A 27,584-nucleotide genomic window follows, 5' to 3' on the forward strand; every position below is an offset into this window, starting at 1 on the left:
GGCGAAGAGTCAGTATCATTTAGGTTGTACCCACCGCGCCGTTTGCTATAGAATCAAGACGCCTAGACGGAACTATGTGTCATTCCTACGATATGGCGACACTGAGCAGACAATGACGCTGCAAGTGTACGAGGTTAGGCAAAAATAAATCACAACAGTGCAATGGGATACTGGATATTGACGGTCTTTTTTCAACGTCTTCTATGTATTTCAATACCTGAAGCACAGAACTTCGGGAACTACAGGCACCGTTAAGTGTTAGGTCCGCACTATGAGACTGTGATAAAGAGCCTGTTCGGCCCGAGTTCGCATTAGATAAAAACCATCCAGCTGGACACAGTCAAGTGGTGAGCACTGCGCACAAAGAAAGCTGGGTATACTCAGGAGATACCTGGCAGCAGTGCGAAAGGATTCGTCTCGTTGTTGCGTAGCTGTTAATGTCATTCGACTCACTCACGACGGCACCGGCGCGAAGAACTGTTGCGACTGGAGCGCCATCGGTAGCGACCGACACCAGCAGCCAGAATCAACGCAGAAGCTGGAGCGGGCGCTCATATCAGCAGAACTCGCGAGAATGCGATCACCCGCAGCAATAGCGACTGCAGGCAGAACACGACGCGACTAAGCGTCAGCCGAGACGAAAGGATCCCTGAAGTGAAAAGTAGTGGCAGTCGGTGGTAGCCGTAATTCTAAAGAGAAGGATCGTGGTAGCTACGTTGACTGGCGCTGCTAACAGTGGCCGTGTTGATCGCAGCAGCGGTCGTCACGCTGACGGACGGCTGATTCTAGCAGCGGTACTGCTGGTGGGGCACTGGCGCTGGTTAAAAGGTACAACAACAGGTTGCGCTGCTTTGTAACTGCGTAAGCGTATGCCTCAAGTAGGGATCGCCATTAGGGCCATACGACGATGAAGTCGAGAAAAAGAGACCAAAGGATACGGGAGGGCGAGGTAACCGAAGATTTTGTTGAGTGTGGAAAACGGCGACACCTGGTGTCATCACATTCAGCATCTGTGTTGCCCAGCGTACGGCATACGTTATTGACGTCTGGGACATCACGAGACAATCGGACTCGTAAGTGTAGATATGTACAGTTTCGCAGTTACGGTGTCACCGATCGTCACGCCCGGTGGCGAGTGTCGCCAATACAAGGTGTACTTCAGCTAGGGATTTTTCTCGTAACGCTATTAGGGGCATTCTGGGTCACAATGGGCCTCAGCGAAAGTCGAGAGCCAATTCGATTGCGGCATGTTGGTGTCAAACTAGATAAAGTGGCTGCTCTATCAGATGGAACGATATGGGCTGCAGGAAATGGTCAAGTGTTCCTTTACGACGAAAACACCGGAAGGGTAAGTAAGATTGCGTCACAAAAGCTCCAGCCGGACACAGTTTTCCTTTTGTATGAACGAAAGGTGAATCATCGCAAATAGTGTCAATATTTTAGCGAGAGGATAGCGTAATTTGCTATCAGAATTCATAACAATTATCTTGCAGAGAACAATTCGCTTATGATGAATTGCTACAGAAGCTTCTTAGTCAACAGCTTTTTTAGATTTCACAGCTGTCATCATCGCCTGATTGAATTTTTGTGGTTTTGATTTTTATCGCTAGTTTACATTAGTAGACGCTTACTGAGAGAGCAACTTGTTCAGAAAGACAACCTAGTTACTGTTTTAAATAGATAGATAGATAGATGTTCTTCTGGTCCGTAGCAAATGTCACTTAAAAATGCATATGGAGCAACTGTTTCTCGACCCACCTTCGATATGCCTACGACATAATGAGAACATTGTATGTAGATACTCTAAATGAAAAAAAAAGTCAGACAATCAGAGGCGTAGTATATTTATTTTATGTCGAATATCAGCGAATATATATCATTACATTGGTGCGTACACGATTTTCCAAAAAATATCTAACACTTGCAGGGAAGTAGATACCTGTGCATGCGATAATGTAGGTAGCTTAGGGTAAATTGAGCCTAGAATTCGACTGTTAATCGTTATGACGTATGAGTAAACAAATAACGTTTTTTTTTTTAAACGGTCATTTGAACGCCACTAAACACAATGTATCTACGAAAAAAAAAAAGTACGAAATGTGACGAAATCCCTACTGTAGATTACATAACCAGGAAACGCACTCTATCAATGCAATGATTACACTTTTATCTTGACAGCGTCGTGCTCTTTAACAACCGTCTGTGCTAGTCCTGAGGTTAAGCTCGTCACCATTCAATAATGCTAGATTATATTGTCATTATGATCTGACTATCGAGACCCATATTTTAGAAGAGGGAGAGGCCTGTGTTCGTACCCCCGGCTCCAATGGCCCAAGTGAAATACTGATGATTATAAAGGTACATAAAGTTAGCCGTTATTCATTATGGTCGTGACGAATCCCAGCTGCTAGGTGTCAACGATGACGGGGCTGTGCATATGAAAAGTACCGACGTGACAGCTTCTCCTGCCAGGTCTGTCGACGTTCTAGACCTATTTTTCTATTATACCCCGTGTGCATCTAACGTTTAGTACCGCACAGCGTCAGGCGATGCCACACAATATAGCCAGAACAATTACAATCGCTATCGGGGTAGAAAATGAAATGAGCGATAGTGAAAAGAAAGATCGCATGGATGTACGCAGAGTGTATGTCCTATCTTCTTGGTCTCAGTAGACGCAAGCGTCAATTCTCCTATAACACGCTGGTTTGGCAGCTGAGACTTGATCGAGCGGCGTGGTCACTCTCGGCTCCGCCATAATGGTTACTATATCATAGAGTGTGTCGATTTACTTCGTTTATGTACCGGTTTTTACTGCATCAAGCGAAACTCATATGTATACCGAACCTTTCTATAATATCTGCGCATGTATGTAGCAGGGGCAGATAAAAACGTACCCCTGCCCGTGAAGGCTGGCACCCTTTTTAAGTCAGCAAACAAACCTTTCCCGCTCTACCTTCTAATACAAAGATATAGATTGTCAGTCAATCTAGATTGATTAAATGTGACAAGAAGAAAAGGAAGCGGACGGTCATGTGGAGATCTGGTTCAGACGGCAACTGCAGTCTATATAAGAGTCAGTGTGCTACACTCGTGGATGACCGTTTCAAGTGCTCTTTGATTGCTAATCGCGTAAAGAAAGATGGCTCTTTAGCTGACTGAACGGGCAAATAACCGATTAACTATATCTTCCCTGTTGTAACGTATATCGTAGGTCGATTGGCTACATTTGCATTTTTCGCTAAATGAAATAAACCCCAGAAAACGTTGACTGACGTATACACAGACGGGGTTTTCATAGGGTATCTATTATTTCGAATTCGCCTCTACACATGATCATAATAACGTAGCCGAGTGGTAAAAATCGTGATGAATTGGTCACGTAACGGGAAAAAGCTGTGATAATAGCCTGACGTATTGCGACAGTGCAGACAACTGATAACAATTCGTTTCGCTCTTCATTTGAAGGAGCCAAATCGCTCATGCTATTATTTTTGTTTAGACCACGTCGCCTGTGTCACCGAGAGCGACGTTACCACAACGACGTAAATGGCATGCCTCCAGCACGACAGTAAACAGTATTTCAATAGTTTTTTAGACCTGTTTGCCGCCAGAGGACAATTGTGAAATATCACGCATTGCTATACTAAAAGAAATGTAGTATATACGAAGATCTTCCTTTTCCATACGTCTAGTACAATTAAAGGACAATATGAATCGGATGATCAGATTCATTCGAAAGCTTTAGTAGCACATGTAGAGTGGGCAGTTAAAGTTAAAAAAATTTGGGTTTTCCAGTGGTACGTTGCCGATGCATGATGACAATATTGGTCTTACTTTTGTCGAACTATGTATAACTTAAGTGATATTGTCATCTATTTTCATTGCATTACGGTAGCATATTGGTGGCTTCCGTCATCCGAAGTGCCTGCTGCAGTTCCCTTATGGGCTGGAAAATTGCAGAGGATATATGGTTAGGCAGGTAGGAGCTTGAAATCGCTAGGTTCATTTGTGTACGTCATGGCGTCATGCGTTAGTAAGCTGCATTAAACTAGTGTAGTATAACGGCTGGCAGACCACTGACTTGTCGTAAGCACTTTAGATTAGTTCCATTGATCATATTGCAAACAATCACAGTAGACACTTGGCTATAGCAATGGAATGGTCAAAATAGCGAGTTCGAAACTTGGCGGGTGCACAGGGAGCTTTTCCGCCAGCCGACTTCTCGGCCTGAACTTCGTTCAAGGGAGATAGAATTGTCGTTTAATGTAAATTGTCTACCATAAGAGTATGCACGTACTATCAGAGTCACGTCCACCGAGAAAGCCTTATGCAAGAACCTAAACGAAAAATTAGTATTGGCGTAAGTAAATCTGACCATAACGCGGCGCTGGTTTCCCCATGTTCTCCCGTAAAAATCGATAAGGTGCAATGGGTTTGCAAAACGCAGCTAGTGTATTATTGTTATGATCGCTTTAACGGTTTCGTACGTGAAACGAAAGAATAAGAATGCTAAAAGATCAGAATGAAAACAGGTTATTATTTTAGAATAATATGTAGTATAGGAAACATGTAGTGCAGGCTGTAACGGTATGTTGTAGTGTAACTTATCGAGCATTGATGATAAAAATTCGAACATATCTTAAGATATGTTCATAGCTAAAAGGAATTATTACAGGTGGCGTCGTTCAGGTAGCGGTTTTGTTATGTGCTTGTACAGGCTCCCTGCAGAGTTGAAAGTCAGCAAGTAAAAGACTCGCATCCTAGTATCTGAGATCTCTATCATAACGTAGCTGTCATTACTATCGAAGTATCTGAAAATATCTGAGCATAATCTGAAAATGCTTTATCAGATATTTACTGTAGATCAGTAGGGATTATGTGATCGGAACTCAGCGATATATTTCCAAAGAAACCAAATGTTCGCGAGTGTGGGTACATGACAGGGGTGAAGGTAATGCAACATGAGCCCTTTATGTATCACCGAGATTCGCTGAGACGGAATTTTACCGCTGACGTTGGCCTGGACGTCATTGACTCGTCGATCTCTAACAGCTGTCGTTGCTAAAACAGTTAATTCTACCGACATAGTCAAGCGCTTATAACTGTTGTATTCCTGTTATGAAAATACAATCATTTGCTTCGCGCCATTACCGCTGTCATTTTATGCTGATGTTGTTACAATTTTACGGTCGTTTTTGTCGACTCCGGAAACTGCTCCCTGCAACGATGGCGGCTATGCCTGCCAGCAGAGCAAAAACAGCGTTTTGGGTGAGCGCTGGCCTACTCGCCGCACCGATTGCTTTCGGCGCCTTTTCATATGAATCAAGCAAGAAGTGACATTCTGAAAGCGACTCTAGAACATAACGATTTAACCCCGATTAAGCACATACGAAAAACTCAGCACAGTAAAGGGGTTGCGAAACGGTTCCTCATGGAAATAAGCACAACCACGATACAGAAGCTTAAATGAATTTAATGTGTCATCTAACTTTAGCCGTACAAGTTCGAATGGTACTTATACGATTGTTATTAACAATTGTTTCACGGCTATCAATAATTTAACATGCATCATACAGATAAAGAAAGCACAAAGGCTTAAGTTTTTTTTTGAATTTTTAATATGGGCAATTTTTTTTTGCAACGAAGTCTGAATACATTGTCCAATGTACCCATATGTATGTAACAAAAGGCCAAACACCTCAAAGGTCAAAGACAGTCCTACGAGGCAAAACCTAGCAGACAACAAGTTGACACTTTGACAACATCTATGAAGATTTTCCAGTGACCAATAATAAGAAAATATTGATCGTTGTTTTCATTGTTAATCGCATTTGACCTTATCGGATTGCTTTGGTACCGGAGAAACAATGGATTATGTGCCTTCATGATGACGCGCAAAGCGATTGTATCGTTTGGACGGCTAAAGGACACTTTTATTTCATACAAATGTCATAATTCAACACCGATATAAAAACTGACGGCAGACGAATAACAGAGTAATTGCAGAGAAAAAAAATTCACGTGTTTTTATTTGGGGTAAATCATGCAAATCGAATAATGTTATATTAGTCTCAAACGAATCACAATTGCAACATAATAATTTGTTGTTTGAGACCTTGTAATCCACTGCAGGTAGTAAACGCTTGAGTTTTTTACCGGACTACTTACCGGAGTCTACATAAATTGACAAAATAAACTTTGTTAAGCAGTAGCAATACAGATAGACATGAAAATCAATCATTTTTTTAGATTTATTTAGTCGCTTCATCAAAGCGATTTCCAGGAAGGGGCCATTTCAGTATGAGAGATGAACGATACGGCCTGTTCCTTTCAGTAACCGTTTAATAACAAACCTCTCCGTGCTTCAGCAACATATCCGCTTGATCCCCTTTATCTGTAACATGCCAAGTTTCAGTTTGCAAACAAACTTGCTTAACTTATATACTCAAAAGAGCGTTTAGCATCGGATTGCCCAGTAAGAAGGAAGTATCTTGAAGCAAAGTTACGTAAGCTCTGACATGTCGACTTCCCGGTAGCTATCACGATGGCGGCTTAAGAAGCTAAGCCCTTCAGACGCCATTTATCTAGGTTAAAAAATATTACGACGGATTTGTGATGCTGTCAGAGCTTTTTTTCGTTGGAAATGGGTCGCAGAAACTAAGTGTGAACGGGCATTATTTTACCTGTATTAAATCCGATAAACTCATTTATTTTGTTAATATGTCCCATATATTGCTTATTGTTTTGTTACTATTGTTGGACCCAATATGCTGGATCACGTATTTAGCTTGCCGGACAGTTTTGTCTCTAAGTTGGTTCTGTTGATACCTTAGAGGGTCTAAATTAACGCGTTTCGTTTTCACAAAGGGCGTTGATGACTCTTCCCACAGAGCAACATCTTCAATCGAAATTCGAAAGGACCTCTTGACATAATGGCAGTCCTTAAGATTCTCACTCAGGTGCATAGATAATCGACCTTTCTACCCCTGTTTTACAAAAGTACTTCAAAGTGCTAACTGTACCATCTGAGAATTTTGAAGATATTGATAGGCAGACGTAGCTCATTTGGTTTTTAATAAATTCTACAGAGTCGGGTCAGATAGAAGTTAGAGAAGTTATTCAGATAATGTATTTGTACAGAATAAGTTAAAAGTTAACACATGCAGCAAGCTTCGGAGAGATTAGTAAGCGCAAGTTGGTAACAATCTTAATAATGTGGCTATTTTTCCTTTTACGAATATGAAAGGATACAATTATCCATTGTGGCCAACTCGTATAATTAATCTTACTACTTATTTTTATATGCAAACTATTCACTGCAGTCTTCATGTCCCGTAGATTTTATTATGCTTCACTGTGCAACGACTGTCCAGAAGTTTCAAAGTGACATTGTGGCCAATATAATGATGATGGTAATTTTTATTTTATGAACTCTACTTGTGTCAAGATACGAATGAGACTGTGTTTAGTGACGACCAGAATGGCTTTTCAGACTATCATTTCCAAAACACGAGCAACGTTATAATTTCGGCATAGAAGTTACCGTGAGGTTTGTAACAGACCTGCAAAAGGTGTAATATATCAAAGTACACGCAAGGACAGAGCAAAGTAACGGTGGCTTCCTTAATATTATTATAAAAATAATAATAAACGTAATTAATGAAAGTGATTGCCGAACAATCTTTTAGAACCCCAACGAAAAAGAAGATGCCCAAAAAAAACTTCTCTTCATAGCTCATAGCTGTATCACAACCGTACCTCGTTGTGCTCCACTCGGTTCTTGGAAAGCGATAATTCTCGTTCTTTTCGGAATTTCGTGAAGACTACTCTGAATATGTGTGCATCTGTTAAAGCCCAGTTCTTCGTACCACACGCCTTATAGAAAAAGGGGAGGAGCTACTGAATGCCCATTGCGTCCCTCGTACTTGAGTATGTCACTCAGCTCTAAATAAAGGCGTCTTTTCGTCGTTTTAACGGAAACAACAGTTTCTGTTACTGACGTTACTTGCAGCCGCTTCGTGTCACGTTACACTGAATACAAAATTATATTTGGTCAAGAATAGAAAAAGCATCCTTTTTTCTTTGCTGTTTATTTTTCATTATACAATTTCTGATTCAATGGGCGGGCTGCACTGTTGCTATTATGTGTTGTCAGAATCTATCGCTACGCCTTGTTAACCAACATTTACACAACTCTCAGCCCAGCGCTAACAAATGAAGTCTTGCCTAAGTTTAAAAACGTAAATATCGGAAGATGTGTTATACGAGCTGCGCAATATGGGCCTCGTAGCGAGGGTCTCATTGCAGACTCGTAGCTATTTGTCTCGCTACTTATAACTCCTTTTATGAGTTTCCTTTTATGCTTACAGCGGAGTAATTTATCAATAGACCTCAGAAATAGAGCAGAGGTATGGTGCGTCATAGCGTATAACAACTGACCAACAAAATACATACATAAAAATGTTTCCGCCTTGGTTTATCTTATGATACTGCGGTTAAATTACCGAAAGCTAATGGGTGTTCCCGATTTAAGTGGACTTATAATAGGCTGTTACAAGCGAATTCAACGAGCTTTAAAATTGCATAACTTTTGAACTAGTTGGGTCAGAATGATGATCTTTAATATAGGTTGGCGGCACTACCCTCATCTTTTACACACTTGTCCCATCGCTCTGGCAGTTTCTGGACAACGATTTATCTACCATTTGCATTCCCCATGTGTAACTTCCCTGCCTATGGCTTCTTAAAGTAAATCGATAGCGGGATGTGCTTGCTTACCATTTACCCTTTTTAGAATCAACGTTGGATATTCATTTACTCAGTCTAGCAACTAGTTGAAGCGTAGCAATGAGGACTGTGATGTTAGCAAGTGCTTTCGATTACCAACTGCCCATGAGTTTCTTGAGGTACTCGAGAAAGCGGGCTGGTTTTCAACGCTCCGTTCTCTCTTCTTGCACAATTTACGTAGCGTGCTTTAGCTTAGGGTCCTTTGTTTAATGTCTTCACAAATCTTTGATTTGGTGATATTTATCAGATCAAAAGGGTATCAATATCTGCGTAAATGCAAGAGCAATGTGTTGTGAATAGGACACGGCTTAAGCTTAAATGATGTGCGATTTTGAAGTGTGGCAGAAAAATTGTGTGCAGAATGTTCCGTTAGCATTTTTGGGGGGACCCGTTTCTAGAGCTTCACACGTCAGCCTTTGTCCTAAAAAGGACAGCTCGTTTCAGAACAAAACAATGAACTTATTGACGATATATTGAGCAAGATCAACTGTCACGCGGCTTATGCGCGCTGGCCAAAGCATCAACAAGGCGAAAAAATAATAATTTTTTGCCTACAGTCGACGGTGTGAGTTCTTGCTAGTTTTATAATGCGGTTTCGGAAAAACCTAAAAGAAATTTATATGAAGCGAATGAAAAAAATGCACAATAGAGATCAGATTCAAAAGCTCTGTGAACAAAATTGGCTCCAAAAGCCATACACCTGTATCTTTAATTAAAACATTCACAGGCGTTTTAAAAACGGGAATATCAGTTGCCAATGGTTGTTTTTTTTTTTTTTGAGAACTTTTGTGCTTTTTTGCATTGAGTCACTTAGAGCTTGAATTTATCGGATTCTCGGTTTGCTATCAGCCTGAAATCGATTTTGCTTAAATCTGTTCTATATAACGTATCTGAATGATTCTTTAGTGAGTTCACGTCCATCAATGTTGTTTGACGTACGGTTGCGGAGTGAAGAAGGATTATTTTAAAAATTATGAGGTCCCAAATTAGAGGCGTAATCACGGTGAATGGTGGTTATATTGACTAAATATAACCGTTAAAAATCACACTTGTAGCATATGCGAAAATATTGGATTGTCTCTGTTGTTAAAATGAATAAATACTATTAAAAATAAAACCATGCATCTAGAAGAGACAGATGGAGTTTCCTAATTAGGTATCTTATAGATAACTGCACAAATTGTACGCTTTACTGCACAAAACACACGGATAGTGCCAAAGTTTCACGATAGACGTTCTTGTTTTGTTAACCCATGTCTAAAATTATATATATATATATATATATATGCTGCCTGGTCACACTTAAGGCTTTATTGGAAAACCACAAGTTTAATAGTAATTATTACCGTTATCATTGTAACAGTAAATTCATTCCCATGGAAAATAGAAACGCTAGGTATTGAGAATCGGTTCACTGCTATTAGGCCTGATTAGCCTGAACTTAATTCTGTTCTCCCCTATTATATGTCGTAGATAAAAATTCTCATAGAGTCACAGTAAGTTTTTGGTGAGGCTGCAACCCTTGAAAGGAAAGCTCAAGTTTGATGATGTAGGTCAATTGAAAAATCGTCCAAGTTATAATAGTTTAGAATAATTATCGAAAAAAAAAAACTTCGTTTCCTATTTTTGATATTGATTTATTATTTTGTTAGTGCTTGTGTTTCTCATTTGTCTTTCATTTCGTTTCTTCGAATCGTAAGATATTGAATATAATATCGAAGCTAGATTTCGATTAGGGGTAACCCATTACATATCATAACAGCCTATTAAAGAACTGAGGGACTATCGAGAGTCGACTGTTGTTGAATTAAATTCCATCATTTGTGCGCTAACTGATTTTAAGTATTTGCCCCGTAGTCTTTAGCAATGGCCCCTTGATTATAAAATCGCGCTAGCCTAATCTACGCTAACAGCTCTTGTTAGTGTTCAATAAAGGCCGATTCAATTCAACCGGACATTTTTACAGCGATGTCTCTAAATACACAATTGTTTTCAAAAGAAAACTCGAGGTGGTAAACACAACGGTACAAGCTTTAATGCAATAGGAAACAACTGACAACAGAATCAGTCTTACTGTTTTAGCATTGAACATATGTTATGTTTAGTTCATGTCTAAGTATGTGGTGCTCCTAGATAATTCAGTGGAAATATAATTCGTTTCGATGTATTTCTTCCTCTAAGTTTCCCACAAATAAAAACAAACCTTCCTTGTAGGTCAAACCTTTACTATATTCATCATCAACATATTTTACTAAGAGAGGCCATTACGCTTCTATGGCGTACTGTTACATTTGATACCAGATAAATCGCTTGTGAAAAAAGTACAATTTACATCTATTGAAAACTATACGTATCTGTGTATCTATGGGTTATTTACATTTGGGTCTCATCGGCTCATATGATTGCTGTCAGAAAAATTTAGGGGCGTGACTGCGAATCAGGATCCGACTATAAAATCGGCAGGTGCCGCTGTTGTTTTAACTGTAACCTCCTAACGATAGTAATAAAACGGGATGTGCGTGCCTTAGGCATTGTTTTCAGTGGTAGAGTGAGAGAAACAGTTCAGCGGCGTTGATTACGCTCATCCTTATTGTTTTAGTTTAGAGGGTGGCGACGCATGGCGCACAGGGGGGGCTTCTAGTTTCTGAGAAGGTAGCGGCTTAGACATGAGTTACTGCAACGACATTTAGAGGAAAGATATGTAAGAGTTTCTTTCTTGACGGTCAAGGATCTGTAGAAACGGTATCGTTTCTTCTGGGTTCGGTATAAGGATGCTTGACACTGTGGATGCTGGAAGGATCTGCAAGAAGAAAAAAAAAAGCTTTTTTCTGGATTCAATAAGAAGATGATCGACACGGAGAGTCGTTGGTTAGATACAGAGATAAAGCCGAAACGAATGTGACAATGGCGGATCCTTGAGAAAGAACGGGGTTCTCTCTGGACTCAGGTACAACTTAGTAAAAATAATAATGGAAAATCGCACGCGGGTAAAAATCACGGGGGTTAGCATTTTTTTTTGAGTTGGCATACGCTGTGTTTTGATCCACAAGCCGATATTAATATATAATTTTATAACACGTTTCAAAAGAACTGTTAGCACCCGTCATTTTTACTCGCATGTGATTTTCCACTTCCACCCTTATTCAGTGGTATATATACGTACTCTTTGTGAAACGCGCCGTAACAGTCGGCCGCTCTACCCACGTTTGAGTCCCAACATACGGTTTGAGGTTGTCCGCGTTCTTCCCACGCCATCAACAGCTGTCCAGGATTTGCTGTTGTCTGATCATCTTGCGCGCCATCTCTCAAGCTCTGCTACCCTTGCAGTGGTTACTCAAACGGAACCATTGCCCTCAGCTGCCGAGAGCATGCCCGTCCTTGCCTATGCATACGCTTTTTTTTCGATGGGAACAAATGTCGAAACACACACGTCGTGCCTTTTAGTTTTCAAACGTTTTTACACAGACCATCTGTTGCATCGTCAAGTTGAGCAATAGTTTCTTTTAACAAGGGACCACGTATTGCATTTTCTTCATATTGGACACCAAAGCCTTTTGACTGTACATTAACAAAGGCTTCGTATCCGAATCGGATTTTTTTTTCCGTATTACAATAACGCAAAGTACGTGCCTTGGCCTTTAAGTCGGCTCAAAACAACACTGTATACTACAGTAGGTACAAAACCTTGACCTACTGCGTACGTTGTCTGATTCCAACGATTGCGACTTCATACATTGGTCCATCCAGCAATCGCATACGAGCTTTACTTAAGCTGTGAAGTCAGGCAGCGGCACTGTAGGAAAGCACGCAGCCGTGGAACTGGTACGACACGATAATCCGACATACATCGAGCCATGAACTCCTTCATACCGCCTTGCTGTCCACAGCGGATCCAAACCAGCATTGAGCTATACCTGAAGTCAATAAGCAAGACAAACATTATGCAACTAGCCGCAGGCACTTGCCCTGTCCATGATTCGAGTACTCAAAAATGGTTGCTTCGGTGATAACGCGATTTCCTCGCACTTTGTGAGAAAATTTCTATCACCAATAGCTTGCAGCCGACCACTTTCTCCGTCTTCGATTTTACTGGTCGTCACACAGCTTCGAGGAACAAGGGAGCAACGATCCGCTGTCCTCTGGCTGCCACCAACTTCAATGACGATGGTCTGCTTCCGTTACAAATGCGATTTACTCGCTCTATATCCTGTCCTTATACAGTAATAGTAATATATATATACCTAGGATTGAATATTTGGTAGGCTTCATAGGCTATATATATATATATATATATATATATATATATATATATATATATATATATATATGTACAGAGGTGGAAAAACCTTTAGCAGCGTCCAATACATCTTTAATAGCTCGACTTAGCACGCTCATCTTTTACATATATCTATGTGCCCTCTTCGTCCGATTTGTATGATACCAACGAGTGTACCATGAATGCGTTAATCGCCTGACCTTTAACCATTGGACCTAACTAATCTATAACGATATTTATCTTCGTGTAGATAAATACGCATTTGTATATATACGAAAGATATTAACGGAATCATGATGACGTCGTTCATTTATTTCGTTCTAATTCATTCGATTTTTAAAGATAGGATAAACACGGCCTTTGCATGCATCAATACATACGTAGACACATTGAAGGGCTAACGTGTTACGTCGAACGTTCTGAACTGAATGCAAGGCTTCGCTGTCTACTTACATAAACTTCAAACGCCTTACCAACGCACAATCTGAGCAAACAAAGCCAAAAACTGATCGCGGGAAGCAAGCATCTACGGACGATCGGTATTTGTTTGCCCTATAAATAGCATTTGTGCCTCTCGACTGTAAACTGTTTACAACGAGAACTATCTGAGCATTCTGATGTTTTAGAACGCCAGGAAAAGGTACTGGCCTGGCGGAAGAGAATATATGATAACAATGAGTTTATTTGGAGAAGTTTTCTATGAGCTAAAGCTATGGATCAAAAAAGTAGTGCCTCATGCAATACCGTTTTTTTTTTACCATTTCACGTATAATTGAAATAAGGAGATAAGTCTAAAAAATACGCATATCCGAAATGTGCGTCTTTTTTACGTCTATTGCATTGTCGAAATAATCTTAGCTTCGCGTTTTATCAGCGTGATATAAAGGTATTCTATTGTGAGTTTGAAGAAACTTCTCAAAGATAAATATTTCAATCGAAATAACGAGTTTTCGGCAACTTATATATTATACATTTAATCGTAGTTACAATTTCGAAAGGGTCCGGGGCATCTGCCTTGTGTACGATAGGGATGTTATCGCTAGAAGGATTGCGCAAGAATGGTATGCCAAGTTCGAAAACAGTATTCGGAAGAGGATGTCCCCCGTTATTATCGAACGTGTGAGTTTGATGACGGCCATATTAAGACATCTGAAATCGACGGATAAACAAGGTTATCCATAACCACGTCAACTCCTTAAACTTACGTAGAAGCTTAAAGCTTGAGTAACTCACGAACTCTGTATCCAGCGTGGCATCAACGCCGCACTTCAGCATCTTACCCAGTATCAAAGTCACAGTGAGCGATTTTTGCTGCGAATTACATCGGTGGTAAAAAGGTGGTGTGTGTACATAAATTTTAATCGGTGATTAGAATGGGTGGGTCGAGGAGAGAAGCCAAGGCCCAAGGTCCAATTAGATTTTCATTTGAAAAACGTTATGTTCTGCGCCTGGTGGGACTGTGAGGGCCTGATTCATTGGGAATTGCTTTCTGTGAACCAGGCAGTTGATCGAACCAGACATGTTTGATCCACTTGCAACTAATCATCCAGCCTATTCAAGGGAAAAAGCCCCATTTTGCGTCATGACTGCGCGAGACCACAAATAGCAAGCAAACATCGTTAAAGCTGCCCTCCTGGATGTAAACTGGGAAGTTTTGCTATTTTTTCCTTATTCCCTAGATTTTTGCACTAACAGATTTTTATTTTTCCTTTTATCGAGCAATTACCTTCGTGGCCTGACTTTCGACATAGATGAACAATTCCAAACGTGATTAGAAACCTTCGAAAAGAAACCCGCTGCCTTCTAGCGGGACGGCATGCATCATTTGGACGAAGGATGCGAGAAAGTGACGAGCAATAACCCGAGATACATAACACAATGTCTTGTCACAAGAACAAATAATATGGTGTTTTCTGTTCAAGCAAAAAATACGGCAAAATTCTTGTTGACTTTACGTATACGTCAGGCGCATTTAACTGACCGGACCTGTTTCTAAAATCACATCTAAACAAAAACAGGTATTTGAACCCATGGCACAGGCTCGTTTCAAATGTTCCCTTTGCAATTATCAAATGCATCTTTTGGACGATATCGATTAATTTAAGAAAATGGATAGACAGTTTGAATTATCATAATTTTAAATTGATGTGCTTAATTTACAAACTTCAACAAACATTTTGTTTGGTGATGCGTGCTATTACCCAAGTTCAACTTTGAAATCTTCCTATGTCGCCGGTTAACCCTCCGGAAAACCCAAGCGAATTTACGGTTGTTTACAAAGATGTAGTTGTGTCAATTAATTATGCCATTTAATTGAAATGTATTATAGCTTCGTCCTCCCAAATAATCTTCCATAGGAAAATTGTGGGTATCCACATTTTTTCGGGTACGACCCGCTAAATAGTTCTCTTTCACCGGCATAATGTTCATTGATGAGACGAACGCATGAGTTGCTGATGCTACGTTGAAAAGTAGGTTGTTTTATAGGTTTTTCAGGTACTTAATATGCCTTCTTTGCTAGTAGAGCTCGTTGATGTTGCCTATAAATATCTGAAACAGTTCTGTTTGAAATTTTTCTTCTTTGATAGGTTGCATGTCACATAGGAGGATCAAGCTGCGACATTGTTCTTATACTTCCAGTAGTATTTTAAAATAAATCTTTTCTCGTTTTTTTCAAAAGTTAGTCCACTCATTATTTCCAATTAATTACACAAAAAAAGCTATGATCCATCAAACATTTTCTGGGATATCCTGTATACAGTATACACGATAATAATAACATTAACCGTCTCGTTTCGAAACTCTAGAATGTAGCTCTGCTCTCTCTGGTAACGGCTTGATAGTTTGATATATCTATGCGATAGTGGAAATTTTTATATATGCGAATTTTTTTTTTGTGGAACTAATTCAGGGATAAATACGTTCACGTATTCGCATTGGTTGACTTACGGAAATTTGTAGAAGTTTGGCACTTTTTATAAGTCGGCACTTGATATATGCATTTTCTTTGGGAACACGTTTACTACGGGTAACTGGCTCTAGTTAAATTTGGTAATAGATCAATAGACACTAACGTATTAATAATTTGACGCGAACCCTGAACCTCACCCATTCCACAAAAAAGGACTCCAGAACACACAAGAAGTCAATAGTGTGTCATGCGACAGGCGGATCTAGTCTAACAAGTCTTCCATAAGAAGTTCCGTAGAAAATGGTTCTGTGGCATTAAAAGCTTACCCATAGGTATTCATCAAATTCAATTTTAGTTGGATGGACTTTTTCTAGTCCGATGCCAAGGAAGTCACTAGTAAAGATATGAATCTTTAGAAAACGACCACGCAAGGATTATGTTGTTTATGCACGAAAGAAACCACAGCTTTAGATAACTGCTACGTTTGACTACGAACATAGTGAAGAGAGTTAATTAGAAGAAGAATGTTAGCATAACGACTTGTTGCATTCCCTTTTTCAGGAAGAAACAGTGACATTGCAGGGCTGCATTGATCTATTCTTTTCCATGAAGAAAATTACTTTTTCAATATATAGAAAGCGACTGACTTAATTCTATGAAATATCTAGAATAATCTAAAATTTATTGTGTTTTCTCATTCTAAGTGGATCAGCAAGGCTACCGTATCAGCGCCCGGAACACCTGCCGTTACAATTGGACGTGCAGAAATTAATGGAAGCACGCTTGTTGAGGTCGGTGTCGTATGCTTTGCTGTAAATCGCGGACTGTGTTCTATAATGGTACACGATAAAAACAACAGTACGATTCGTGTTGTTCAACTCGACAAAGACAACTTTAGAAATCACGGTTCTAACTTTAGCTTGATTACTCCATTAGAACACCATTCAAAAGGCAAGCCCGTACTGTTCGCCGTCAGCAAGGATTTCGACACAGCGAATGAGGTCAGTGATTTAGTAAACTATTCATAACACGCATACGCCCTAATATGATATAATAACGAACGTCTGGTCCTTAAGTTTTTTTATTTCGAGACATTAAGATGTCCAATGCTATAAGCGACTACCCAGCTGTTTACTAGGACAGGTCGGAGAAGCGGTTATCCATAAGAATCATTTACTGCATGAACAAATGAACTTACTTCACATTCATTGAAAACAAGCTAATTGTGCTTAGCTCCACGAATCCTAATAGCGAAACTCGCAAAAATAAACTCAACAACATATAGCGCTTGGTATAATGCCATATGAATGTTCTTCCCCACATTTACATTTCAGTCGCCGCTAAGTCTTCTGCAACTACAGGACGATGATCTAAGCGACCAGTCAACCATAAATAAGCCACCGCGTGGATTTGCGCCCTACATGGAATTAAGGAACGGCTACTCGATGATGTTCGAAAACAACCTCAGACCGACGGTAAGAAAGTGGAGTTTATGTCTTCTTGAAGAGCTCGTTTAATATTACTAGGTAATGAATAATGTAGTTTGTTCCTAGCCAACTATTGGCCTGGGATGATTCGTCATAGTTTTGCGACTCTGGCTTTTTTTTTTAGATTTCTTACGGGATGTTAGGAGCTAGAACATGATAGATAATCTTAACCGCTAACGCATTTGACTGTTCGTTCCTAGGAACGGATACGTCGTGCACAGCGATACGGAAATTGCCGTAAGGTGACAGAGGTGGCATTTTGATTAATTTCGACCACATGACTCTAAGCTTGATTGTTAAATTTGGTCATATGTTGAAACCCAAATGGTACCTATTTTTGTTTACTTGATTCAACACGTCCTGCGGCAGGGACGTTTTATTTCATCTTTGCAGTATCCAGTATTTATATTATTAAATGGATATCATGTTGAGGGCGTAATAAGCGTACAAATCAATGGAGACTTTTCAGAAGAACAGATTGTTGAAAACGTTTGAGCCAGCAAAGATATAGTGAAGAAATAATACGAACTAATTAAATCTCAAATCACCTTTACATGCTTGGTAACGCATAGATAAAAAAAATGGTTAATATATTGAAACGATTGCATAATTTTTTCATTTTTTTTTTTTCGAAACAGATTAAATACCTGCATGCGTTCCAATATAATGGTTTTGCCTTCGTTGTGACAGTCCAGCCGATGATTACGAGTAATACCAAAGCGGTTATGAAATACGTAATATTTGAGACGCGAGTGGCGCGTTTCTGCCTAGACAACAAAAGCATGAAATCATACACGGAGATACCGATAAGGTAAATACAAACCGACACGTTCTACTGATTAGTCCTAATCTGTTCGTGCACGATGATGGATGAATATTGTAATATAAGCGTAATTCCGAAAAATGTAACCTGCCGCTAAATTTTGTATATTCGTTAACAAAGTCATCATTGAGACACATTCTAGCTGGCTGCCTTTCCTCAGTACCGAAATAAGCTATATGTTTAGAAACGATCCACATTATCGCTGTGTGAGCGGAGATCGTGTTCCGGAGACTAACCCTCTGACGCCGGATGAGCTTCCAAAAAAATTATAAGCTATACTGGTTATCCGAAATACGCAGCTGTTGAAGAGATTAGACTAGCGTCATATATAGTAAGAATATGTCGGAAAGCTCGCCAAAAACGGTCCTAATAGAGGCTATGCAAAAGTGCGTTTTGGACAACCCTGGTTTTTCGATACTCTCCTTGGCGGCTGAATTTAATGCGGCAATACATATAATTGCTCAAATTGTTCACGAGAATTTTGAGACTGTTAGAATTAGTCAAAAGCTCTCTGATCACATAGAACCAAGGTACTTGATTCTGTCATTAGCTTCTCTTCTTCGGAGCTTTCGAGATCTGGGAAACAAGTACGCCACTGACGATCCTTTCTGTTGGCCCATGCAAACAATAGCATATGCTTCATTTACATTTCGCTTATAATCAATTTAGGCCCGTAACTTAGAGCTATTGTGACTAGTCAGAGGATGCTCCTATCAAATCTAAAGTAACATGACGAGCTACTACGATCTAAAACAAATCAGCCTTCTTTTTCTTAGCATTTTCCATCTGTCCTTAATATTATTTTGCTTTTGTATAACTTTGGTTGAATGCTATACTTAGTTGTAAAACGAATGACAGACGATACGATGTTGCGGCCCACGCTCGACATATTATTCGCGGCTCCAATTATACGCTTCTAGTCACAATGGGTGAGGCAGAGAAAAACGTGCCATATCCATCCATCGCGAAACCGTCGGCCCTATGCGCTTTTAACGTGGATAGCTTGAGCAGCAAATTTAGTGAGACGACCAAGCACTGCAGAGAAGCCGCGCGTGCAGACATTGTCAGGTAACTATTACACACGAAGATATGTCAAATTGTTCAATCAATAACTTGATAAATGATGCGATTATTTGGATTTTATAATAAACTATCTCGTTACGCATAATCTAGCGAGAACTACTTTTCGATCATAAAAGCCTGTATGCGAAGGGTTCAGCTTATGTTCAGAAGTAGGGAAAATATATATCTTGCGACAATCATTTTATGACGTCTTCGAAACCAATATAAGAAAGCAATTTCTTTGGTAAATTCCTTAAACGGACACAAACTGCAAGCAAACTAAGCAATGTAAATGAAAACTGATGCAGGCCGGTCGGGCCTTCAGTGGCAGTAAGAATGGAGTGGCTAATAATAACATATTTCGAGGATATATATATATATACATGAATACACGCCCAGAGGTGCGTGTATATGCCTTTTTGTTATTGAGGAGTAATACCTATTTTGTGCATATCGTTAAATTATCGTATCAAATAAATTTATAAAAATATATCAATGATAGTTAAGCGCAAATTCCTACCTAGCTAAATATATTTCTTGACTTGAATTATTTAACACGTAAAAATACACGTTGAAACACGTAAAAATAACTCAGACTAGCAATTGCAGCGAAAGCAATTGTTTGGCCATATACGTACAAAACTGCCCAGGCTTTTCGGATTTTTCAATTCAATCACAGCAATAGTATCTATAAGGTTTTTAAAGACTCGACGAAAAGCTCTTTGAAATTGTTTCAACTATGTAAAGAAACAGAGATGCGTATTGCAAAATGCAGATAGAAATTATCAACAGCTAGACGAACAATAGATATTTCGCGACAGTAGATCTATTTCTAATTTTTGTTATATATTATTTTTGGAAGTTATATAAAAATAATGTAAGATATATAAAATATTTTTATACAAAAACAGCGCTACCTAGGTTAAATTTCGGAATGTTTTTTTCAGGCAAAGTAATTACTATCAGAAGCATGATCCGAGAATTCCAATACAATGCCAGCAATCATTAGAGAAATCCGAATGCAATCCTAAAGAAAATAAGTACATCGTAGGAATGAGGACTTTTGAAGGTTAGTGTAGTTAAATGATGTTAGATATTTATATCGCAATTCTTTTACTCCATGGAAAAATACAGTTGTCACACGAATCCATTCTGACGGCCCGGACATTAATTACTTCACTGATCATACAGGGCGAAAACTTCAAGTTACCACGTCGATTTGTACCTGTGTCAATTACTACATTCTGCGTGTTACCCTGTCGGTTCTTAAAATAAACAACCGTTGCGATCATTTTTCGATTTTTTTAATTATTTTATTTATTATTTTATATATTTAACGTTTTTAATAATTTTATTAAGTTAAGTTTAAATTCAAAGTATTAATTTACTGCTAATGACTGATCCTTAATAGGCAATGTTGTGTTCGCGTCGCAACGCAAAAATCCACCCGATGTTACTTATATATACAATCGTACCCGATCGGAAGGAGTTCCCGTTGGAACCCTCACCACATTTGAGGTCGAAGAACCTGAAGGGCCTATCGATTCTGAGCCAATCTACATATGGGTAGCTGATCATCAGGACCAAGTACACCGAGTGCTAATCACATCTACATTTGCGATTCACCTTGTAACTGTCGACACCAAATTTCTCAAGAGACAAAATACGGATTTGCGGGACGCTGTGTATAGCAGTGAAGTCAGAGACTATCTTGGTTCGATAACTGAATCTGCACACTCTGCAGGTCGAATCCATTTTCTAAAACAGGACGAGGTTTTAGAGATCGACACGCGTGATACGTGTGCATTCTATCTGAATTGCGGCGACTGCCTAAATCCGCACCAAATTACCGATGGAATTGTCGGCTGTGAGTGGAAGAACGGTCGATGTACTCCGGGTAAAGGGAACAATCATTGTGCTCCTTTTGTCGACATAAAGGAAAGCGGTCCATTCGAAGGTCCTGATGAAGGTGGCAATAACCTTATAATAAAAGGTTTAGACTTCGGCAACCCCGCCTATCCAATCCAAAGCACAATGCCGGTAAAAATTGGAAACAAAGCTTGCGCAATTAAAGAGTGGAGTAATTCGTCTATAACGTGTGAAGTACCAGGCCGTGACACGACCCTTTCACAAAACAAGGTGGAAGTTCTTCTGCAAGTTCGTGATTTCAAAATGGACGAGCGTTTGAAGAACTACCATATTTCATCTGAGGGATATAAACAAATAGCTACATACACATATTACCCGGTCAAGTTTTACGGTGTGTTTCCATCATTCGGACCAGATACGGGAGGGACAAAATTAACCTTGATAGGTGAAAACATTGGATACAATGATATGCGAATCCCACCCAGTGCACTAATAGGGACAAATAACATTACGAATATCCATATTTGTGATACGTTCGTTGTCATCAATCGGACGCATCTGACCTGCAACACGACAACCTTCCCGACTGGCATCACGGAAAGAAGGCTAAATTTGTCACTGGAGATTTCTAAAGTAGCTTATCCAGCAAACGGAACTAACAATACGACCGAGCTCTTTCAGTATATTAACAATCCGTCCGAAATCGAAGTCGACGGATCATCAAAGCTGCACTACTTCTTCACAGGAGGACGTGCGTATCAGATTGTTTTCAGAGGAGAACATCTAGACGCATCGGTTGAGCCCCATATCAACATTAAATTATATGGCGATAAAGTCATAACTGCTAACTGTCGTGCCCCCAATAAAACGACTGTGATGTGTAAAGCGCCATCGCTAGTCGATCACGACATCTACTTGTCCAATCAACCTATCCACGCCGGTATGGAATTACAGTTCGACGGATTTCTTTATAAGAAGATTCGCTCACAACTAACCTATTACCCGAACGCAACAATTTTTGGCAATAACATTGAGCAAGCCGTGGCTAGTCCGACCGGTGAGACGCGTATTACAATCCAGGGAACTTATCTTTCTCCACTAGACAAGAACGACATTATCGTTCAAGTTGGCGATAGACCTTGTGAGGTAAACAGCATTATCGAGACAACAGTCGTCTGTACTGCACAGCTTGAACCAGGAAGTCATCCTGTTTACGTCACATTAAACAGTACCGACCTCCTCGCCAGAACTTACGAAGCTGAGGTAAAAGTCATAGGACACTCCGCAAGTTTGGATGGGAGTGTTACTTTTGCTGTTATAGGCTCTATTCTAGCACTGATTGTCGTAGTCTTATTGATTAGCCTTTATTATTTCTGTGTACGGACGAAAATTGAGAAAATTGAGCCTACAGTCGCTTTTACACCTGAAAATGATGGCTATCTCAACCCAGATAGTGAACGCCTTCTCGCCACAATTCCACCTGACCCAGAGATCATCCAGCAACTTTCAGATTGGGATCTCCTGATGGACTTTTCGTGTATTCAAGTTGGCGCGTTGATTGGCAAAGGTCAATTCGGCTGTGTCTACCGAGGAGTCCTGAAACGCGACAAGATTAGTGATGAAGAAGCTGTGGCTATAAAAACCCTACAACAACGAGGCTATACTACGAATGACGCTAACGTATTTCTTAAGGAAGCACTCCGTATGAAAGATTTCAATCATCCGAACGTGTTATGCCTGATAGGTGTGAGCTTCGACAACAACAATGCAACTGATCCCATGATCATTGTGCCGTATATGGCTAACGGCGATCTGCTGATGTATATCCGAAATCAAGATAATACGCCAACTGTCAAGGATCTCATCACGTTCGGTGCAAATATTGCCCAGGGCATGTCGTACCTTACGTCGCAGAAATTTATCCATCGTGATTTGGCTGCACGAAATTGCATGGTTGGGGAAGACATGATTGTGCGAGTAGCCGATTTCGGCCTTTCGCGCGATGTCTACGAAACTTCTTACTACTCAAGTGATAATGCTAAAACCAAGCTTCCAGTAAAGTGGATGGCTCTGGAAAGCCTGATATCTGGCCATTATTCTCACAAGTCCGACGTGTGGTCGTTTGGCGTAGTATTGTGGGAGCTGATGACCCGTGGATGTCAGCCGTATCCCAGCGTCGACAATTGGGAGGTTCATCTTTGGCTAAAAGAGGGCCGACGTATGCTACAACCAGCGTTCTGTCCTGATGCCCTTTACAAGATCATGCTCTCGTGTTGGCATGAAGACCCAGAAAAACGGCCAACGTTTTCTCAGCTGGTCAAGGACGTACCAAACATCATTCACACAATAGAAATGTCCACACGCAATGCCGTGCCACAATATGTAAATGCATGATAATTGAAACCATACCTGATATTAGTACTAGTATTGGGGTTTGAAAAATCCTAGTGGGCAAAAATGTCAAAATAGTAACAGACGTCTTATACGAAAAATAAGGATAAGCATCGGCTAAATAGTAGGCATAAATGCATTAACAAACAAACTAGACATCTCAAACTTCGAATGGATCATCCAACAATAGTCGAAATCTAATTAGGTAAAATGCCATTAGAACCAATACCATGTCAGATCCCTCGTCCACAATGGAATCGATCTCTTGAGGGCCATCGAGACAACACAGTTATGATTAAGATCATACCGCATGATTATGTATTTATTATTCTAGCTTATTCAAGCCAGTGGACGACCAGTAACACGCTAGATAGACATATGCAAGTAAAGCATGTTCACAGTTATTATAGGTACATTAGGCCTCCTAATGGATCCTTTTAGAAAATAAGCCATTATAGACGAGACGTGTCCGTCGTTAGAATACAGTTATAACACAGGTGCATTTACAAGTATTACATGAAAATCATAACATATATATATATATATATATATATATATGTAAAAAAAGTCAGCAGAGTGTATGTTCATCCAAGTCACCAATCTTTTATCATTCATCGTTAATATGATCCTCCACCATTACTTGTTAATAAATCTTCAAAATAGCCTACCCAGGACAAATAGTCAATTCCACAAAAACAAAAAAAAAAATATTTTACACAAAAGTATTATAGTAGAGCTATTGGTTAATCAAGGTTGTTTTAAACAGCGCCAGCCTAAATTTCAGGGATAAATGGTAAGGACCATTAAAAAAGACCAGATAAATGGTAACCTTCCGCCCACCTAGTCATAATAATCAGCGTTGTCAAATCTCTGGAAATTCAGCCAGCTTGTTCTGTGCAAATTCAGTCATTTAGTAATAGCTGTCGCCTGACGTGATGTCCACTAATCGTAAATATTATACCTGATCTGACAAATGTGCCTCGCTTTCTATATGTAAATATTTTGATTTATCTCTACAGAAATGAGCTTTTACTAACTTGCAAATGATCGATATTGAAAAACTTATTCGTGTTAATTTATCATTGGTTTGGATCTAGGTCAGCATCTGAAGGAAAACTGTATCTTGTTTGTCAGATCGCTCACAAACATTTTAATTAATTATGAAAATGTTGACTCGATACCTGTTATCATATCAGTCACCGCAGCTCTCGTTAGTCATAGATGTGTAGTACTGCGCCGACTTGTAAATCCATATATACATAGATATGTCTAAGCTTGCACCTATTTATTGTTTAGCTATTGCGTTGGCTCATCGTGACGAAAACAATGTGTCGTTGGATTTGTTCTTTTTCCTTTTAACTATTTCTATTTAATAATTCACGATGCAGGACGTATGCTACGAGAACGTCATGAAAGAGATTATCGTAATTAGAAAGAATATGTTTGAATAACAAGCTTTTGTCTATATGTAATATTATGGCTAAATTACGAATTAAAATATTGCAAACGATTGCAAAACTGGAACATTCTGATTTCTGCTGATTAAACCTTTTTTTTTTCGTTTTTTTTTTTATAGAGTAAAGATGCATACTTGAACCATTTCATAAAATATTAGTACTTTGTGCAAAAGCCATTGAATTACATAAATTGATATGTGCAAACAATCTGTTAATATTGACGAGCAAATTGATAAAATACCCTGCACTATTCTTTCTGATAGTATTTTAAAAACAACGAAATTCGAATTTTCGTTGTACAGGAAACAAATGCAGTCTATCTATCTATATATATATATGAATTGATTCCTCATAATAAAAAGGAGAAGCAAAAGCACCTTACGGAAACCTTTAAACACACAGGCTATTTGAAAAATTGAAAGCAATCACTACACGCAATTGTTCCATATTGATATTAAACTTAAATATTGCTTTTTTGTGTTGGAATTAGTTGACACTTAAAATAAAAATTTTTCAAGTAAACCATTCTACAGACTGATTGCATGCTAGAATGTATTAAAAATCGAAATAAATAATGTAGCTGAATAACGAAAAAGAATTGTAAATTTGTGATTTCGAGAGAAATAAATGCGAATATACGAATTTTCCTTACTCTTGTAATATTAAATGTTGACTAGACGGACTCTATTTGATGTATTGATTTAACTTATTTAGCTTTACTGATGTTACATTCAACATAAACTATAATGTATACCAATAGTTATCCCGTAGCAGTTATCCTGCCACGTTAGCTCGTTAGTCTTTGAAAGCTATTTCGTCGGCGTTTTTCACCATGAACGAATTTGATTTGCGTTACAAACTAACTTCTCACTGACTATTTATTAGAAATTAGAGTCGTTCAAAACTACCTGGGAACTTATTTATATCTAGGTGTTACATAGGTAAACAAATACGAACAATTGCATTTTTTGCACTTTTTACTCCAAATTATCTTAAGTATAAAGACATGTACAGCATTTTTACTCAAGTCTACGATCCTATCGGTTAATCGCGCGAATTAACCCTTTAATAAAATTTTACCCTTCAAATGGCATCTTTGGCATTAAAACTGAGATAAAATATAGATGTAAAGAGATGTAGAGAGAAGATATAAATGTAAATTACATTTCCATTCAGCTCATCGAAAAACTTCAATTGGTACCAAAACAACCCCGCATATGTAGGCTATGTAATAAATGATTATTCAAATGTCACATACGTGAAATAGTTACCATATTTAGTCTTGGGCCATTTTCATGTTAAAATATCAATTTTAGGTATGAGGAGATGAAATGTATCAGTTGGCATCAAGAAAAAAGTACCTTGCATATAAAAAATGTATTTGTGTGGTTCTGTAAGGAAATCTCTCAGAGAATATTCCCGAAATAAATTACCTGATCAAAATGTTCGCTATGTCAGCCACTTTAATTTTCCCATTGACTGTATAAGAACTTCGCGCCAAAAACCTCGGAACCAATTCCTCAGAACAGAATTTCACCTCAGTGCCATGTGGGCAAAAATACATATGATATATAAGTTTTTATCTCACACTCTCGGACCGAAATATCAATTTTAGTTAATGTATTGCATTTAGTAATGTGCTCGGCTTATCGAGATCTACCAATTGATAGCAACAATTTCTTCTTTATAAGGCTGTTATCCTTCAAAGGGCATTTTCGACTTCGATGGCATTTTGATTCAGCTCCTGGTAAAAGCTTTTGACTAGTTTTAAGAAATGCTCTCTCTTCATAGACCCATATATATATATATATATATATATATCATATATTATATTAAAATATTTTTAAAATAGACTTCACCAAATCTTAACACATATCAGCTTTCATAACTTTTCTATAATCATGTATAAAAAATCTGAACAAACAGCACCGAAATATTCGATTTCGCAAAGAGACCGTACAGTGAACAGCAAAACAGAGATTTGATTCGCTCGACATTTAGTTAAATATATATTATAGATTAAGGTTACCCCGTGGCAAGTAACTTAAGATTATGTCTCGCCAATTTCATTACCTCACTCCGGTTATCCCATTACCGTGACTGAACTTTGTTAATTCAAACAGTCTAATAAATAACATGTATTTCGCCGCGGTTAATCTTCTCTACGTATACGACTAGAAATTTTTAACCATCCAGTGCTATCCACTTTACGGGGTTCACTTGGATTCAACAACGAAACCAACGAACAGATAGATACAAGTTTTAGTAGTATAATTAATAGAATATCATTGACAAGCCAAGTACGTCAGTCTTCACTTAAAAAATAGCACCTCATTTAAATCTCACATACTCCATAGTGCTTTTGTTTTTAACGTGCTACTGTGTATATAGACCTATTCTCTTCGCCGGTTTCACCTATTACACTAGAATGAATAAAAACGGTAAAAAATTTCGCTTTTTATCTAGTAAACATTTTACCTAGTCCCAATTTTTTCATAATGAAACCTTTTTTTTTATA

At 38.9% G+C, this 27,584-nt stretch overlaps 1 protein-coding gene and 1 long non-coding RNA gene across 4 annotated transcripts; one reads left to right on the forward strand and one right to left on the reverse strand.

The window, feature by feature from the left end:
- LOC111252051 (hepatocyte growth factor receptor-like) lies at window positions 1-25,717 on the forward strand. The gene is made up of 7 exons (XM_022809399.2): window positions 1-1,348; window positions 16,682-16,978; window positions 17,312-17,452; window positions 18,103-18,275; window positions 19,128-19,355; window positions 20,297-20,418; window positions 20,761-25,717. Exons 1-7 carry the CDS (start codon window positions 908-910, stop codon window positions 23,610-23,612), a joined length of 4,254 nt encoding a protein of 1,417 aa, XP_022665134.1. The 5' UTR covers window positions 1-907; the 3' UTR covers window positions 23,613-25,717.
- On the reverse strand, window positions 10,999-15,074 carry LOC111252054 (uncharacterized). 3 transcript variants are annotated; one of them, XR_015329429.1, is made up of 3 exons: window positions 13,447-15,074; window positions 11,954-12,704; window positions 10,999-11,590 (listed from the first exon to the last, which is right to left on the reverse strand). It is a non-coding gene; the product is annotated as an uncharacterized LOC111252054 (long non-coding RNA). The 3 variants fall into 3 exon arrangements; XR_015329430.1 differs by lacking the exon at window positions 13,447-15,074 and having other exon boundaries at window positions 11,954-12,183; window positions 12,485-13,042; XR_002674085.2 differs by lacking the exon at window positions 13,447-15,074 and having other exon boundaries at window positions 11,954-13,042.
- Window positions 25,718-27,584: the final 1,867 nt, after the last annotated feature.

Source organism: Varroa destructor, unplaced genomic scaffold (assembly GCF_002443255.2).
Source record: "Varroa destructor unplaced genomic scaffold, Vdes_3.0 BEIS01000005.1, whole genome shotgun sequence".
Lineage (NCBI taxonomy): Eukaryota > Metazoa > Arthropoda > Arachnida > Mesostigmata > Varroidae > Varroa > Varroa destructor.